This window comes from Vicugna pacos, chromosome 13 (assembly GCF_048564905.1).
Source record: "Vicugna pacos chromosome 13, VicPac4, whole genome shotgun sequence".
Classification (NCBI taxonomy): Eukaryota; Metazoa; Chordata; class Mammalia; order Artiodactyla; family Camelidae; genus Vicugna; species Vicugna pacos.
The window spans coordinates 23,470,696-23,488,803 of NC_132999.1; the positions used below are offsets into that span (position 1 = coordinate 23,470,696).

The following is an 18,108-nucleotide window of genomic DNA, read 5'->3' on the forward strand; positions in this document are numbered from 1 at the left end:
ATCCTGTATGGGACTCTGTGCTTCCTAGACTTGGGTGACTGTTTCCCAAGTTAGGGAAGTTTTCAGTCATCTCTTCAAATATTTTTCTCAGATCCTTTCTCTATTCTCTTTCTGGGACCACTATAATGTGAATATTTGTGCACTTGATGTTGTCCCAGAGCTCTCTTAAACTGTCCTCATTTCTTTTCATTCTTTTTTCTGTTCTGCAGTAGTGATTTCCGGTATCATCTTCTAGCTCACTGATCCATTCTTCTGTATCATTTAGTCTACTATTGGTTCCTTCTAGAGTATTTTTCATTTCAGTCATTGTATTCTTGTTTGGTGGTTGTTTATATTTTCTAACTCTTTATTAAAAACTTTTAACTCCTTGCTCTGTGCATCGGTTCTCCTCCTGAGTTCTCTGATCATCTTTACAATCATTGCTCTGAACTCTTTCTCAGATAGGTTGCTTACCTTCATTTAGTTTTTCATCTGGGATTTTATCTTCTTTGGAAAATACTTCTCTGCCACTTCATTTTGTCTAAATTTCTATTTGTATTTTTATGTATATGGTAGGTTAGTCATGTTTTTCACCCTTGGAGAAGTGGCCCTCTGTAGACATCCTATGTGCCCCAGTAGTGTACTCCAGAGTAGAGTCTGACCTGCCTTTTAAAACTTTTTTTTTATTGAGTTATAGTCAGTTTACAGTGTTGTGTCAATTTCTGGTGTACAGCACGATTTTTCAGTCATACATGAATATGTATTTGTTTTCATACTTTTTCACTGTGAGCTACTACAAGATCTTGAATATATTTCCCTGTGCTATACAGTATAAACTTGTTTATCTATTCTATACATACCTGTCAGTATCTATAAATTTTGAACTCCCAGTCTGTCCCTTCCCACCCCCGCCCCCAGCAACCAGAAGTTTGTATTCTGTGTGTGTGAGTCTGTTTCTGTTTTATATTTAAGTTCATTTGTCTTCTTTTTTTGATTCCACAAATGAGTAATATATGGTATTTTTCTTTCTCTTTCTGGCTTATTTCACTTCGAATGACACTCTACAAGGACATCTATGTTGCTGCAGATGACATCATGTTGTCATTTTTATGGCTGAATAGTATTCCATTGTATAAATATACCACATCTTCTTTATCCAGTCATCTGTTGTTGGACATTTAGGCTGTTTCCATGTCTTGTCTATTGTAAATAGTTCTATGAACATTGGGGTGCAGGTGTCATTTTGAAGTAGGGTTCCAGGAGTAGAATTACTTGGTCATATGGTAGGTCTATTCCTAGTCTTTTGAGGAATCTCCATACTGTTTTCCACAGTGTCTGCACCAAACTACATTCCCACCAGCAGTGTAGGAGAGTTCCCTTTTCTCCACAGCCTTTCCAGCATTTGTCATTTGTGGACTTCTGAATGATTGGCCTGCTTTTGTGGACTCATTCAACAGGCCTTGGATCATAGTTTTCTTGCTCTGGTGTCTGCTCCCTGGTGGGTGAGGCTGTTCTAGAAGCTTGTGGAGGCTTCCATTCAGGAGGGGCCAGTGCCTGCCCACTGGTGGGTGGAGCTGTGTCTTGACCCTCTGATGGTCAGGACCATTTCTAGAGGCAGATGTGGGCTCAGACATTCTTCCTGCAGCCTGTCTGCTACAGGCTGTTTGTTGGTTGGGGTCAGGTCTTGTTCTTAATGACCCAAGCAAGATGTCTGCCTCCAGGAAGGAGAGTTCATGCAGATGAGTACTACCCTGCATGTCTGCTACTGTCCATGTCCCCAGGGAGAGCCACAGCCAGCCCCTGCCTCCCCCAAGACACCCTTCAAGATCAGCAGGGAGGTATGGCCCAGGCTCCTAAAAACTTACTGCGTTTTCTCTTGGTCCTGGTGAGTGTGAGATTTTTGTGTGCATCCTTTAAGAGTGAAATCTCTATTTTCTATTTTCTTAGTCCCATGGAGCTCCTGCAATTAAGCCTCAATGGCCTTCAAAGCCAAGTACTCTGGGGATTCCTCTTGCCTGGTCTGGACCCCTGGGCTGGGGAGCCTGACATGGGCCTCAGAACTCACTCTGTGGGAGAACTTCTGCAATGTAATTATTCTCCAGTTTGAGGGCACCCTCAACCCATGGGTAAGGGATTTGATTATATCACGAGTCTGCCGCCTCCTACCTGTCTCATTGTGGTTTCTTAGTCTTTAGTTATGGAAGATCTTTTCTGGTACATTCCAGTTTTTATCAATGGCTGTTCTGTAGTTGTGATTTTGGTGTGTTCATGAGAGGAGGTGTATTCTGGCTACTTCTATTCCTCCATCTTGGCTGCCTCCCAGCATACTCATTCTTTTAATAGGCATACATCACTATTTTCACATTGCTTTGGCCAGAATTGAATTAAATGGTCCCACCTAGTTACAAGGGAATCTGGCATGTATCCCCCCTGCACGGTAACTGTAACATGTTAAACTATGGGGTTCTGTTACCAAAGAAAGAAAAGGAGAATGGATATTAAAGGATAAGTAGTAGTCTTTGCCAAAATACAAAAAAAAAAAAAAAAACCAAATATTCTGGATTTCATATAAGGGAAATTGGAGACATAAACAAGCACACCAAAAAAACACTTTTACACAACATCTCATTCACCAAAAAATTCAAATAACAAAATTAGAATTAAATCAATGCAATTATTTTTTCTTTACAAATCTAAGCATTTTAAGTCCTTTATTTAAAAGCAGCAAACAAACATGCACTTGTACCCACTAAAAATTCATCATATCAGACAAAGAATCAGAAGGTTTATTTACTTAAAACATTTGACAAGTATTGTACTGTTCTTAGACAATCATTTATTTAAAATAATATTCTAAATACTTACAAAAATAAATCAAGTATTGCTTCTATTTTTCAAGTGTCAAAGTCTTTGCCATAGAAAATAGAAAGAACCTTTTATAAACTAAACATTACATTTAAGCTACATCAAGTTTAATAACTGCATACTATTTTCTTTGCAGTTGTGCTTTACAAATTTCCCAACAACTTCTTCACAATGTACAGGTTCACAATAAGAATGTATGCATACAACCATATACACACATTTTTACATAGGAATGTTTCTCATTAAATATACATATAGAGAACCTAACACAGTACTATGGCCTAAAAGCCACCTACAGGGCCCATGTGCCACTATCCAGACAGGTGTGGATGCAGAAGCATTATCTAACAAACATTCAAATTAGCACTCCAGTTATCAAAGATGATGACATCTTAGTAAGGGATACTCAGTTTAATGTTTCTAGATAAGACATTAATTCTTAATCTATAACAAATCATTTGTTCAATAGCCTTATTCATTGAAAAATAGCATGAACTTCAAATATTTCTCAATACATTGAGTTACTCTGAGGATAAACATCATTGTCATATGTATACACACTTTCACTTTTTAAAAAGAGAATATTAATCTTAGAGCAAATGCACACAATTAAAGATCATTCCTAAATTGGTCCTAGGTTTTAATCACTGGGACATTCAATTACTTGTCAAATAGATTAAGTGCTGACTTTCTCTTCCCTGGTATATGCACTCAAGCCTCATAGCAGACGTGTATAAATCACAGTTGAAGATGAATATTTATAATGCTTTACCACCCACAGGGTGTCAATCTCACTACATTAACCAGATGTGGAAAAGAATCTCACTTCTGATCAGTTCCTGAATTTCCGTATGATTAATCTCAGTAACATAGAACTTTAAATTACACTAGTAATTTATTAGTATAAATACATATCAAGCATTTTAAATTCTATCAACTAGAAAAGTGACAAATCACAAAATTTCCTTTTTCTCTATGTAGGAAAAAGAATCTAGTCTTACTACTCAGAAACTGTATGAATTATTTAGAAATTCCAAATATAATAATCGAAAATTTATGAGCAATTGAACTGTGAAAATACTAATTTATTGAAACTGATGTTTTACAGTAAATGTCATTAAAAGGGAGCTTGAAGAGCTTGTGAAATCTCAATTAAGCAAGTAGTACACATCAAAGCAACAGATGTCTTAAATTGACCAAAATGTACCAAAACAAAAATTTTAATTAGCCTTTGAAAATATTTTAGCATGCTTTTTCACTTCACTGAAAGTCACAGGCAAGCAGAGACTACAATAATATATAAAAATGCAGCCCAACAATATAATTGCACCAGTAAAGGACACCAAAATCTAAGAGGTAGTCAAAAGAAGTAACCCTGATAAAACACAGTATCCTGACAGATGCTCCCTAATCTCAGAGACCCACATACGGTAGGAAATTCTTATATTTTCAGTGATTAGAAAACCTCACTGGTATAGAATCTAAAAACCAAGTATCTAAAAGAATAATACTGTAAATGGAACAATACTCATATTTGCAATTAAAAAAAAACCCCAAAAAACAAAAACTAAGAATAAAATCATGATTAGAGGTCCTCAGCCTGCAGGCCAAATCTGGCCTACTGCCAGTTTTTCCATAAAGTTTTACTGAAATACAACCACGCTCATTTTACTTACATATTGGGTATGCCTGCTGCATTTACTGAGTCGAGTACTTGCAGTCGATCATATGGCTCACAGAACTTAAACTACTTACGATCTGTCTCTTTACAGAGTTTGCTGACCCTTGGACTAGACATGCTGATAGGTATACAGCTGTTGAACAGCCCTGGGAAGATTAACTATGAATGTCACACATATGGATTCAGTTATAAGGAAGGAAAGATGCTAGTTACATCACAATTCAATTCGCTTCATGTCTAACGCTGTCCTAACATTTTCCTTCTTTTCATTTTTGTGATCTGACATCGATGAGCATTTGCAGCTTACTATAAGAAGTTTAATGCAGCGCTGTCCCATGGAAATTTCTGCAATGATGGAAGTACCTCTGCACTGTCCAGTACTGTAGGCACCAGCCATGTGTGGCTATCAAGCACTTGAAATGTGGCTAGTACAACCAAGGATCTGAATTCTTAATTTTATTAAATTACCACATGTGGCTTTTGGCTACATTGGACAGCACAAATTTAACTCAACCAAAATACCAAAGTGTGACTTTCAATAGTGACCAAAAATAATAAAGTAACATCTCTGAAGAAACAGCTTTGGGCAGAAATGAATGGAATACGATAAACTCAGCCAAGACTAATTGCTTAATTAGCAAACAAAATCAAACCAACTCCAAACTGTTCCTCCACTGCACTCTTTTCAAAGTGAGGAGGCAAAACTACTAACATATCTTTTTTTTTTCAGCAGAAATCCTGATAATTTTTTGCTTAAAAGCAGATAATTGTTATCTTCATTAATTACATTAAAAAGTATATAGGCATTTCAAAGTATTTTTTAGCTTACTTCCCATAAGAAAGTCACCTCTTATCCACACCCTTAATGTTTCAACTGTGCTCTACAGAAGACTTTTCCCTAGTAGGTACATATGAGAACTATGACTTCTTCTAAATGTGCAAAATTTCCAATTAAGAAGTCATTTCAATAGGCAAATCTTTCAAATATTGTTATCCTCCGTTACATTATAAAACATACGTACCCATTCAATGACAGAATTAGAGGACAGACGTAAAACCTTAAAGACATCAAGTCAAAAAATCTAACTCTTGTATATTTCTCCATGTGCCTACCTACTTTTATATGGTCCAAAACAATAAAATATAGATGTATTTTTAGATTCCACATTACTGATTATGTACTGAATATTAACCAAGTTACTGGTACAACTGAAAACGTTAAAATATACAAAGTCACTCTGAAAAGACAAATGTTTGTTTCAGATGTTTGCTGATACATTCCAATTATTCACATGTGCTCCCCCAGGTAGCTAATTCTATATTGTTTTCAAAGTCATCTGTCAAAATTAATTTTATGCATTTTGATTTTAAATTATCTGATATCCAGAATCACAAACTTCTTTCCAATCTGGTAGTTGAAAGATATAAAATATTTTAAGGGCACTTCTGTTTGTTTTCTTTTGCAGTTTAATCAGATGTTGTAGCAGGAACTTTAACAGAGAGATGTCTTCTGGTGTTGGTGATGTGTCGTTGCTGTGCTAGGAAAGACCGTGCAGGAGCACACGCGCCCGTGTCTTTGCAAGTACCACTGCCGCTCACAAGCCTAGATTCCATCCCCAGTTTCTGGAATGCCAGACTCTGAACAAAAATAAGTAACACGACTATTTAGAGTTGACAAAGTGCTGTTCACATATATAAGGTTATTTAATCCTCTAATCAGTTTCTAAACCCTTATTTTTTTCTGTAAAAATGGGAAAAGCACCAGCTTGATAGGATTGTTTAATCTGTACATGGTAATGCTAGTAACCAAGGAAAAAACATACATAAAACCCAGTTTCTCTATTTTAATCCATTACATTTGGAATTAAAAACTAGTTTAAATAATGTCTTGGAATTATAACAAAGTTCTAAGGCGAATTTTTGTTTTGGCACCATTATGAGTAGACACAGCACAAGAGAAAAGTTCAGCTCAGTGGTTCTCGAAATGCAGTCTCTGGATTAACATTTGCACAACTGGGAACTTAAAAGTGCAAATTATACCTGTGGATTCGACTCTGACCTACTGAATAAGAGCTCTGCAGGTAAGTCCAATCGTTAGTGTAGTAACAAGTCTTCTGATGCAACCTGAAGCTTGAGAACCACAATACTACTAGGGCCTGTCTATATATCGACACATGACAAATGAGTTGTGGCTGTTGGGTTTCTTACTAAGAAAAGTCATTCCTCTCTCACGAGACCACATAACACAATTTGACTGAACTTACGTAGCATCACAAGTAGTACAATACACAGTATATAGTAAATGCTCAAAAAACAGAGGTTGAAAAATGATTAAATAATGCATTACTTTGGCTCTAATATCTTTAATGATTTATGTATCAAAAGGCCACAGAGAAACAACAAAAATAATACACAGTCCCTGATATTAACTAGGATGAGGGAAGGTTCTGGGAACACCTCACAGAATTTCCTGCAGAGTCTTGCTAAATTAAGACAGACTTTACCAAACAGAGGGGAGGGAAAGAACACAGACAAAAAGTACAGTGGCATGAAAGAAAAAGGCACGTTTGAGGAAGGAGAGCCAGTTCTCCGCGGTGAGGCACAGGGCTCACATGGGGAGGGTCTACAAACTGACACTCTGTCATGAAAAACAGCAGGGAAGACAGACAGCGGCCGCCCTGTGACCTAGGCTAGCTGATTAGAATACTCAGAAGAGCCGTGTAATCAAGAAATGCTACTCTTAAACATCACACCAATACTATGGAAAACAAACTAAAATACATTTAAAGTTATTTTATACTATTTTCTCCTTTTTAGGACTGACAATCATTGAAGAGCAATCTCTGGATTAAAAAAAAAAACAAATACAGTAAAGGATATGCTGAGAGGCTTTAGGGATGTAAAATAAATGGTGAGTACCAGCAGCACTTAATTTTGCATGACACCGATACTCACATTTCTGCAGAAACCCTTTATGAAGTACAGATGAGGTCTTTTAGCTCCAATAGGGCAATTGTAAAAATGTTTATGAACTGTGTATGTTTCACGTGCATTAACTTAAAGGTCGGTGAGTCGTGAAATCTACATAGTGGCTTTGAAAAAGTCAAAATCAACTAAAAACATTAAGCTGAAATATAATTTGGATTTGACCAACATTTAAATAAAAAAAAAAAAAACCCAGAAGAGAACACATCAGAAAATGGCTGAGTGCGACGCACACAGTCAGGGTAACATGTACTAACTTGTGGTATAAAGTGTATTTCCTTCTGTGGTTCTTGGTCAAAATGTTTGATAAACACTGTTCTAAACATCCAGTCACCGGCTAAATTTCAACTCACCTTATTATACCAGGCAGAAACAATGAGTTTTTCTTCATAATCACGGAACTTTGCCACTTTACATTCACTCTGGAAAAAGATATGAGGACTATTAAAATCCCAGAAAGAAGCCCAAATTCCTAAAAATGGAATGATTTGTTCACCGTGCTCATGATCAGGAGAACGTGATAAATGCATTGTGAGGCACACAGAGTAGCTGGAAGGTGAAACTGAATCATGGAGAAATGTCTGCGCTCACTTTAGGAACTTCACTGGGAGAACAGATATTAAACAAACAGTAACAAGCAGGGAACAATTGATTCTTATGCTCCTGTCCCCTGTATCTAGAGAAAAAGGTGAACAAGTGACTTAGGGGACAAGACCAGAGTTGCACCTAGGGAGGAGTCAAAACTAAGGAGAAAGAGGATGTAGTGAGAAACATCCCAGGAGACCCTTTAAGTCCCTGTAAAGATGAGCACACACTCTCAGTTCTTGGTGACTTGTGTACTAGGCTGGCTGCAAGCCGCCCTGCCCTGGAGACTGACATCCATCTCTCAATCACTCAGATACAGCTAGTTCTGCAATTCTGCTGAGCGCCAGCTGTAAGTTGGCTCTTATAAAATGAAACACCTGAATGTTCCTACAGCAAGATGCCCGTGATATGAAAGCACACAGGAAACACAGAGGGAAGGAGCCCTTCTGCTGGCTCACGTCCACTGCAGGCAGACTCCCCGAGGAGGGTGGCAGATAGGAAAAAAACAGTTATAAACGTTAGTTTTCTTTTTTACTTTTTGCAGTGTGTGTGCAGATTAATATCCATAAAGTAAAGGCCCACATGCTGCACCCTAACTGAAGATTTTCCTCAGAGCCCTACAGTCAGAGGCACCATCCTGTCACCAGACTCGTGGGGAGCTGCGTCAAGCATCAGCAATCAGTGGTGTGCTCTCACTGGCTTTCCCCGGGAAGTGAATAATCAGGGCAACCGAGATTTCAGAGATCATTCAGTTCCAGTCTCACTGTTTTACAGATGAGGAGACTGACAACCGGAGAGGAGCGAGCGATGACTTTACTCAAGCTGTAACCCTGGCCTCTGATCTGTGTGATACTTCACGCTGTGGGTAGAGACATGAGGTACAGCTTCTGCCCTCAAGACACTCTGACACATGCCAGAAAGAAAAATGCTGCTATCGTGGGATGAATTCAAGTTCAAAGCACATGGAATCGCTTCGGAGAAGGAACTATGCCCAAGATAAATACAAGGGAAGCTTTATAAGGGAGAAGACATTGGCGTTGCATCCTAAAGAATGAACAGTACTTCTTCAGAGAGAAAGCTCTACCCAGTGCGTTTTACAACACTTGACAGGCCAGGACAAGCACTTACAGTAAGTACACGAGGGGGCTGCTGTGTACTCTGGATCTTAAAGTCTTTAAATCTTTAAATATTTTCGCCAAAGTCTACTGGCTCAGGAATACTATGAAGAAAATGGTAAGTGAATATGTTTCCCAAAATATAACATTCCTAGTTGATTTAAAAAGAAACCAACTGTTGATTATGAAAATTTCAAGGTTACTGTATAGAACTCATTACAGCTCTGGAACTGCACAAACATTATTATGAGGAAGTAGATATACTGGCTTTGAGAACTGCAGCAAATCTTACCATAGTGTTAAAAAGAGGAGTTTCGTAAAATACTTAGCAAAGAAAACTAGAATATGCTCAATTATAAAATCTACGGTTATATGATTCCATACTGGCATACCTAACCCAGCTAGGAAAAATGAGTCACTAGCACAAAAATAATTTTAAAATTTAAAGACTTGGCTAATTAAGAAGAACACGTCATCACTAACATAATTTTGCATGATTAACAACCAAGACTGCGCCACCTTCATTCAGTAGCTTAGTGTAATTCTTTAAGCATTTTCTTTTCTCAGGAACTCCAACTGGTAAGTCTGTTTAGGTTCGGGTGAGGAATAGGGAGAAGAGAAGAAACTCTGGTTCACTGAGTCCACTACCTTTTTAAAAAGGCGGACGCTACCAGAAAGGAAGGGCTATCCTCAGGACTGGCTGTTGCAGAGAGGGAGGAGTACAAGGCAGCAGGCACACAAACATGCAGAGATCAATCTCGTGGGCTAACGAGATGCTCTGTATAAACATACTGACGCTCAGACATGATGCTCCTAACTTCTCGTGGAATTTGATCAATGACAAATATTTGACAGCAGTTAATTATCATGAATATACAGAATAATTAAAAGGAGATGTGTGAGATGGAAGTTTTACCTCCAGAATCTCAATTCTTCTCTCTTTCTCTGCCAACTGCTTTCTAAGTAGCATTATTTCAGCTGATGCTGGATTTAACTTGGGGTCTAAAGTTTTTATTACCTGTTTAAAGAAAAAAATATTTTATGTTCACTTTATCCTGTCAAGTATTGAAATATAAGAACAGCCTATAAAATCTGTGTCAATAAAGTGGAACATTACCCAGAAAGTGATCCAGGAGCTAACTACAGCCTGTTTCACAATCTAATTTGAACAACAAACAATCTACACTAGAAACGGTATAAAAATTCAGTACAAAAAAGGAAGATCCCTATCCCCAAATCAAGTTTCCTTCCCCAAATTGCAAGGTTCCATACTCAGGTACTTAGCCTTATCAACCTTGAGCATTTGAGGTCTTGAAATACTTGAATATTTTTTTTTAAAAATTAAAATGAATTCAATACTTACATGGGAATTTGATGACTTTACAAAGTAAGACTAACATACACATACATTCTCAGCAACAATCTTTTTTACTACCATTACTTAGTTAAATGTAATTCAATATATAAGATAAGAGACATCAGTGAATTTTGGTAGCAAGTTCTAGAGTACGCAATCACATTTATGTGAATTACTCAAAGTTGAACAAAAAGGCGTTTGATCAGAATGTTCAGAGACTGAACTAAACTATGCAGTCAGCAGTATGGTAGGAAATCAGCTCAGAAATATCAGATATAAATTACTAACAAAAACAAGTTCCAATGATAAGGCCATCTATCTGTATGATGTAATTACAAATCTATATTAAGTTTAAAATCACTAAATGAGTTAAGAAAACTTCATCTATGTATACAAAGGTAAAGAAAAAAGACTAGAAGGTATATCCCTAAAAATTATTGCTGTTCAGACTGCCAAATGTGGCAGACGGGGCTGCAGCAGTTTACCAGAGCCAGGGGCACCTCTCCTTACAGAGTTCACGTAAAAGAAGACACAGTAAAAAGTTTAAATTATAATTTAATTACAAAGAACACACCATAATTTGTTGCTCTAAGTGATAAAATGTATGGTTGTCATTTTTCTATATTGTCTGAATTTTCTATCATGAACATAGGTTACTATTTTAACCTCCCCTGAAATATAAGAGGTAAAACCAAAATCATGTTTACCAAAAAAGCAGCTGTTTTAAATTACAGTATTTGATGATAGCAAGAATATGGTATTCAATGTCATTGCTTTGTCTAATCCTTTTAGAATGTCGTTTAGAAACAGGTACCAAGCATCTCATTGAAATGTTCTCATCCTATGATCTAATAATTCCATTTGGCACATCAACCTAGGAACAAGATTAAGATAACAAACGAAAATAAGGGGAAAAATTTCTATATAAATATGTTGCCTCTTGCCTTGTTTCTAGGAGCAAAAAAGAAAAAGAAATGACATCTATTTCCAATAACAGGATGATGAGTAAGTTGAACAATGATATATCCTCTCAACTGAATGAATATTACATAGCCACTCTCCACTCTTTGTTTGCAAATCTGCTCTATAAGCAACTGTCTGTCTTGTTGATTGCTGTACTCCCAGTGCTGAGCATTAACAGGCACTTAATAAATATTAAATTCATTTATATAACATGAGGATATTATTTTAAGTTTAAAATACAAATCATATGAGACATGATCATACAAACTGTGTATATTGTGATAAGCAATCAAGGAGACAACAGGTATAGGAAAAATGCACTGTTAAGAAAATACACCACAAGGTTAATGGTAGTTGTCTCTGGGAAACTTTCTATACATTTTCTACTAAAAGCATTCACCCTTTTGTAACTGAGAGAAACTGAACTGTGGCAGACTGCCTGGATGCTTAGCACGCCTGCCTCCTTAGTTGGGTGTGGCCATGTGCCTGAGTTCTGCCCACTGAAATGAGAGGGAAGTGGTTTATACTTGATCCATTCTACATCTAGGCTGTTTTCCTCAGCTGTACTTGGACAATGTCAAGTGAACTTGAGAGCCCCATGTTGAAGAAGGCTGAGCCTCTGTCAGCTTGGGACACAATAACTGCACTTCTTGTGATCAAGGAAAAAACTTCTATCCTGTGAAGCCTTGAGATCTTGGCATTTACCTGTTGCTGCAGGTACTATTTACACCTTAATTAATAAATATAAAACTTAAACATAAAACAGACAGACATATTAGCAGTATTTTGATGCTTTGTCATAAAATTCTCTTCAACTATTCAGTAAATAAAAACGTACGTTAACCTTATCTGCAATTCTTACTGGTTAATTAGGAAAATATATTCATGGACATAAAAGACTGTAATGGTAACAGTACTTACAGGTGTTTAAGAACAAGTATGAAATGAAAGATTAGTCTAGTGAACATTGGAATAGTCTGACTCGTCTAGACTTCCTGCTAAAACAATTTAAACCAGTTTGAAAAGCTCACATTTCACAAAGGTGTTCGCTGCAAGAGCTAACAACTACACACCTGACGGTAGTCATGTTCTCTACTGAGGTCACTACAATCAACGTTTAGACTCTCCCTATGAAGCCCTGTGTTGCTGTATCCAGTGCCTGTGAGCGCGAGGGAGAGGGCACAGGACTGAGGTGGAGACGCGGCACGAACCTGACCTGGAAGGCAGGGCCGTGGGGCACGGTGGGGTGACACAGACAAGAAGAGCAGTGCTGTCCGGTGGGACAGCCCCAGTCAGAACCCGGGCCACAGAGACCAGAACCCTGAAAGTAAGTCACTCACATTTCTTGCTTTCTCTAAGTACATTTTGTATCTTTCCTCCATTGCTTTCATATCTTCATCTTTCTTCTGAAGAGCAGCTTCAAGTTCATTGATCTTTTGTACTATTGTTGAAAATAAAATGAAACACGATCAATTAAAAGTGATGCCTCTCATGCAAAAATTTTATTTATCTTCTAAAGACTGATAAGAGAACTTACAGGAGAAACCTTTTCTTCTTCATAGTGAATTCTTATCTAAAACTTTTGAACCACAACCAATATATCCTTGATCATTTTGTATTATTTTTTCTTAAATAATATCTATAATCTGCCTTACTAAGCTGTTTTTCTCCTATCAAGTATTTCAATGAGCAAATACACCTTTACAATGTAAGTACAACCATTAGGAAATAAAGCATCATTTCTACATGTTTGAAGTTCATTTTAATCTGACTATAAATTATTTTATACTTCCATAGTATTAGTTCTATTATATTTTACAATGTTTGATACTCCTATATATCAATCAGTTCATTTCATTAGATTTACTTTATTTTTTTGCTTTAAGATCATTAATTACTTAAGTCACTAAAAAAAAATCATGGTTCTTATTTACAATATATGTGTCTAATGTATCTAGCCCAAAGACTTATACAGTTCTTGCATCCTTTAACTAAGAAAAGGCAAGTCTTTAGATTTGATCCAGGTTTTTATAAATACCTACCATTCTGGTTTACATCTGGCTGAAGGTCTTCAATGAGCTCTTGTTTCTTCTGTAATTCTTCATGGACCTCTGTTAGTTTTTCCCTAAGTAGTGGAGAGAGCATGCAGCTTTGGAGCCAAACAGACCTAAGAGTGAAAACTGGCTTCTGCCACATAACATTTGCGGACTGTGGGCAGGTCACTTTCTGACCTGTGAAATGGGAATAATACCTGCCCAGTATTCTAGGGGTGGGTTGTGAGGATGTAAACTACTTGACACATGCTAGGTGCCAAAAAGGTTAAATATTCCCCCTCTGCCTCCTAAGAAAGTTAAAGGAAATCCTTGATAGGTGAAGCATCAAACAATTCCACATACTCTAGCTATGATACTCATCTGCTTTGTAAACTCTTCAGATGACATTAGCCATTGAAAAATGTAGGAGTGTGGGATCACGGGCAGGCAGGCTGACCCTTTTACCATGTTTTTCTCTTCACTTTTTTTGTGGCAGTGGTGAACATTCAATTGGCAGGACATTTGTTTTTCACAAACCAAATCAGGAATGGATATTAACTTTAGAAGCTTTTAAAACCCTTCCCCTCTCATAGTTGAAATGAAATATCAGTTTTACTTACATATGAGCTTCCAACTTCTGCTTTAGTTTGCTGGACTATAAAAATTAGAAAAAGTTGCTGTAAGACAACTACTGTGACAAAGATAAGTGTTCCAGACATCAACATCTCTACCTCCTTTTGAAGGTGTACTATGTAAATTCATAAACGTTTTAAAAATTTGTATTTGTAATAACTTACTTATAAAAACATAAAATTTGGGGTATAGTTTTACTTCAGAGAAGAAAGGAAAGAATAGGAAATTAAACAAGGAAGAGTAAGTACAATGGCAGGAATAAAAATGCTTCATATTCCTGAATACAATGAAAATAAAATTTGAACTTGAAGAAAAATAGCAAATGCAAGCTAAATGTGATATATTGAGGAGTATCAAACATTTAAAAACCTAAAGCATCATTCGTCTAAAATATAAGTAAGATTTTAGACCTTCAATGAAAAAGACTTAAAGAACTAAAATAATTATCTTTATAATAAAACCTTATTATAAATGCAGGCACTTAAATATTATCAAATGAAGTAACTGGATTTTGTTAAAAAAATTTAAAACAAAATTTCTGTTTTCCTTTTTTTAAGCATAGGAATTTAAATTGCAATAAGTCTGTATCATCTACTGAACATCTTGAAGAGTTTTAAAAAATTTATTGATGTCCAAATTATATTTCTTTATATATTTTAAAGATATTTAAAAACTGTAATCCAAAGTGTACTAAACAAAAATGATCCCATTTTTAAAAATATTCTCTAATGTGGCTTAAAAATTTTTGTATTAGAGAGGTTACAATACCGTATATATGCACATATGAGATGCCGCCATGCATGAGACGATTTCTATTTTCCAAGCCCCCAGGGAAAAAAGAGAAAATCATATAAAGCATATAAAAGACAGAAGGGAAATGCAACCCTTTCAACCTTCCTTTTCATCTATTTGCTCTCCCTCCGTGGTTTTATCCCGCATCGACACAGGGACGATCCCACTTTATCCATCAACATCTAACACTTGGCTCTGTCTTTTATTGCTGCTGTTTTAGTTACGTGCACTCCTCCCTCTAGTACTACTGCCTTTCCCCTCTGCGTATATAGATCAAGCCGTGGAAACATTGTTAGATATATTCAGATTTAGGCTGCTGGATCTCTTTTAAGATCTCTTATCTCTGGTCTCACAATTATTTGCCATCAGCCACCACTAGAAATGGCAAGGCTATGAGCCTGTATGGAACAAGGGAAGAAATAAGGAGCGATGGGTCTTCAAGACTGCATTAAGACTTCCATCCTCTGGAGGTTGGTGTGACCTACTTATTGAATCCTTTTTGGTAGAAATCACTTTCTCATTCTCTCTTTTTCTCAATTCGGACTGCTGATTACTCTCACTAGGGTTCTTCCCAGGCCAGACCTGCCGGAATTCTAGCAGGACTGTGAACACTTCAACCGTAGCTTGCTCTCAGGCAGGAATTACCATGAACTGAGGGTAGCTGTTGAAGTAGGACAGATAGAAATCACCTTCCAATCCATAACACCAATTTATAGGCTCCAAGTTGGCAAAATCACTGCATCTGCTATGCAGATATATACGGTATTTAAGGGCACCCTCACTAGTAAGGGTAGTGCTTTCAAACACAAGATTAATTTGGGTATCAGGACCTATTACAGACAGTCACAACAGAATTACCGTAATTTTTAAGTTACTTACACTTTCTCCTTCAGACTTGGAGCCTTGTTCCTGTAAAGACTTCTGGAGGTCCTCAATCTGCTGCTGCAATTCTCGGATTCGCTCTCTGCTCAGTCTGTCATAAGATGAATCACATGTGCTTATTTGTATTGAAGGGCAAAGCAGTTAAGGCTCCATAAAGGTACGTTCATGCAGTTTAGCTCAAAGCATACATTTAACAGCAATAACCAACGCTGAGCAATTCTCTCTGGCTAGGTATAATATATGGTATAGTAGGCTACCATAGTCAAGGAAATATTCTTTAAAAAAAGACATTTTTATCCTAAAAGCATATATGCTCACATTTAAAAATTTAAGGTACTTAATGTGTCAGTGGCAAAATAACAACATTTTGCACTGTATTTACTGGTATAAAAATGAGAAAACTAGCTCAATTTTCCCACAGTTGTATTTTTAATGAATGGAAACTAGGTTTCCTTTTCTTGTTTCAGATTTCACTGAAGGCCACTATTTTCCAACCACTTCATGACTTTTTATTTAAATTAAAGAGATTGGCACTAGCAACTAGTGTAGATTTTTAACTTGGCAAAACCTCATTTTTTAAAACCCCGCTTAACCATTTCCCCCACTGAAGTTACCAGCAAGACAATCTGTCTGACTTTCTCTCTTCATTCATATATATACATGTATCTGTATATATATGACACAACACACCTGCCCATTATAATGCTCCATTGTTGCAGTTATCACATAATTATTATCTCTTCACATATCTATCTTCCTATATTAACCTCTGAAAGCTGCAACTTAGTATCTCCAGTGCTGATCCTGAACTGTATAAAACAGTAATATTTAATGACCTCTTCAGAAAGCTAAAATGTTGTTTTTCTTTTAGCTCGAGTTGATGTAATAGTATACATACAAGTTTGAGAGCAAGGTTCAAGTAGTTTTAAAATCCCTGGTGGTCTCTAAGATCCAATAATCCAAATCCTTTATTGCAAGTGTGCTATTTAGACGAGGCAGGTTAGCACCGTGGTTAAGAGCACAGACTCTGCAGTCAGACTGACAGAGGGTTCAAACGCAGGATCTAGAACTTGCTAGCTGTGTTAAGTTTGGACAAGTGACTTACTCTCCTTATACCTCAGCTTCCTTGTCCATAAAAGAGAGATATTCACAGTTACTACTTCACAGCGTTATTGTGAGAAGTTACTGAATTAATACCTGAAAGTGCTTAGAAAAGTGCCTAGCACTAGTAAGCACTACATAAATGTTATTTTTTAAAATACTGTAATTTTTGAGCACCTCATTGGTTTCAGATAAGTATACCATTAGCTTTACACACATTATCTGCAACCTTCCTAACAACCTGCAAATAGGTATCGCCTCCAATTTCCAGCACTAGTGTGAACTTAAGTAACCTGCCCAGTTTAAGCAGAGGTACAATTCAAATTTGACTTCACAATCTATGTACCAGACTGCAGCAGAAAACCAGGCTGTCATTTATTCATTTGTTAAATTTTGTCATTTGTGAAGACAGCTAAGTGAAATTCAAGAAAAAGCAACCTGGTTAACAAAGCCTGCTAAAAATAATGGGTAGTAAGAGATAAAATCAAAAATTTAAATTCCTTCTGCAAATCCTAATTATTTTAACTACTTAGGTGATTAAATCGTTATGATTATCAACTATAAAGAAGTGTGTCACCTCTGCTCGGTTTCCAGTTCGTTCATCTTGCGGTGCTTCTGTTCAAGCTGCTCCTGAAGCTCTTCGATACGTTCGTTCTCAGTACCTTCCTGCTGTAATCGAAGCATCTTATTTTCATGTTGCAGTCGAATGAACACCTCCCTGAGGTTAAAAAGCAAAATTTGTTTTTAAATTTTTTAAATGTAAGTTTTTACATTCTGCACTTTTTAAAAAAGGACATTCCTGTCTACCCAATAGCTATCACTTTAAAATATTACTAAACCTTCCAAAAGTGTGTTTTAAAAATCTGTGCATTGTTAAGACTATGTCTCAAAAAAAGTAGTAGTTTTTAAAAGTACAGGTATAAGATTATATCATATATACCATTGAATTTTTATTACTCAAATCCCTAAGACATAATATGAATTATTTTACTTTGATAATGTAGAAACTACTTACACTAAAGGTAATACAAAGCACATCCTTAGAAAATATATAAATAAAAAGCAGCAAATTTAAGAAACAACAGTTTGCCTAAAATTTTTAAATACACTTTTATGATCTGGGTATCTCTAGATTTT

At 36.5% G+C, this 18,108-nt stretch overlaps 1 protein-coding gene across 2 annotated transcripts in view; it reads right to left on the reverse strand.

Annotated features, from left to right (window-relative positions):
• Window positions 1-2,673: 2,673 nt before the first annotated feature.
• The window catches only part of HOOK1 (hook microtubule tethering protein 1), a 57,002-nt gene continuing 41,567 nt past the window's right edge, over window positions 2,674-18,108 (reverse strand). For both annotated transcript variants that reach the window (XM_006200546.3, XM_072974334.1), the window contains 8 exons: window positions 17,549-17,689; window positions 15,868-15,961; window positions 14,184-14,218; window positions 13,573-13,655; window positions 12,871-12,971; window positions 10,127-10,228; window positions 7,864-7,932; window positions 2,674-6,163 (listed from right to left, as the gene is read on the reverse strand). In XM_006200546.3, the coding sequence (XP_006200608.1) occupies window positions 5,993-6,163; window positions 7,864-7,932; window positions 10,127-10,228; window positions 12,871-12,971; window positions 13,573-13,655; window positions 14,184-14,218; window positions 15,868-15,961; window positions 17,549-17,689 (796 nt within the window). In that variant the 3' untranslated portion in view covers window positions 2,674-5,992. The remainder of the gene's footprint in view (window positions 6,164-7,863; window positions 7,933-10,126; window positions 10,229-12,870; window positions 12,972-13,572; window positions 13,656-14,183; window positions 14,219-15,867; window positions 15,962-17,548; window positions 17,690-18,108) is intronic.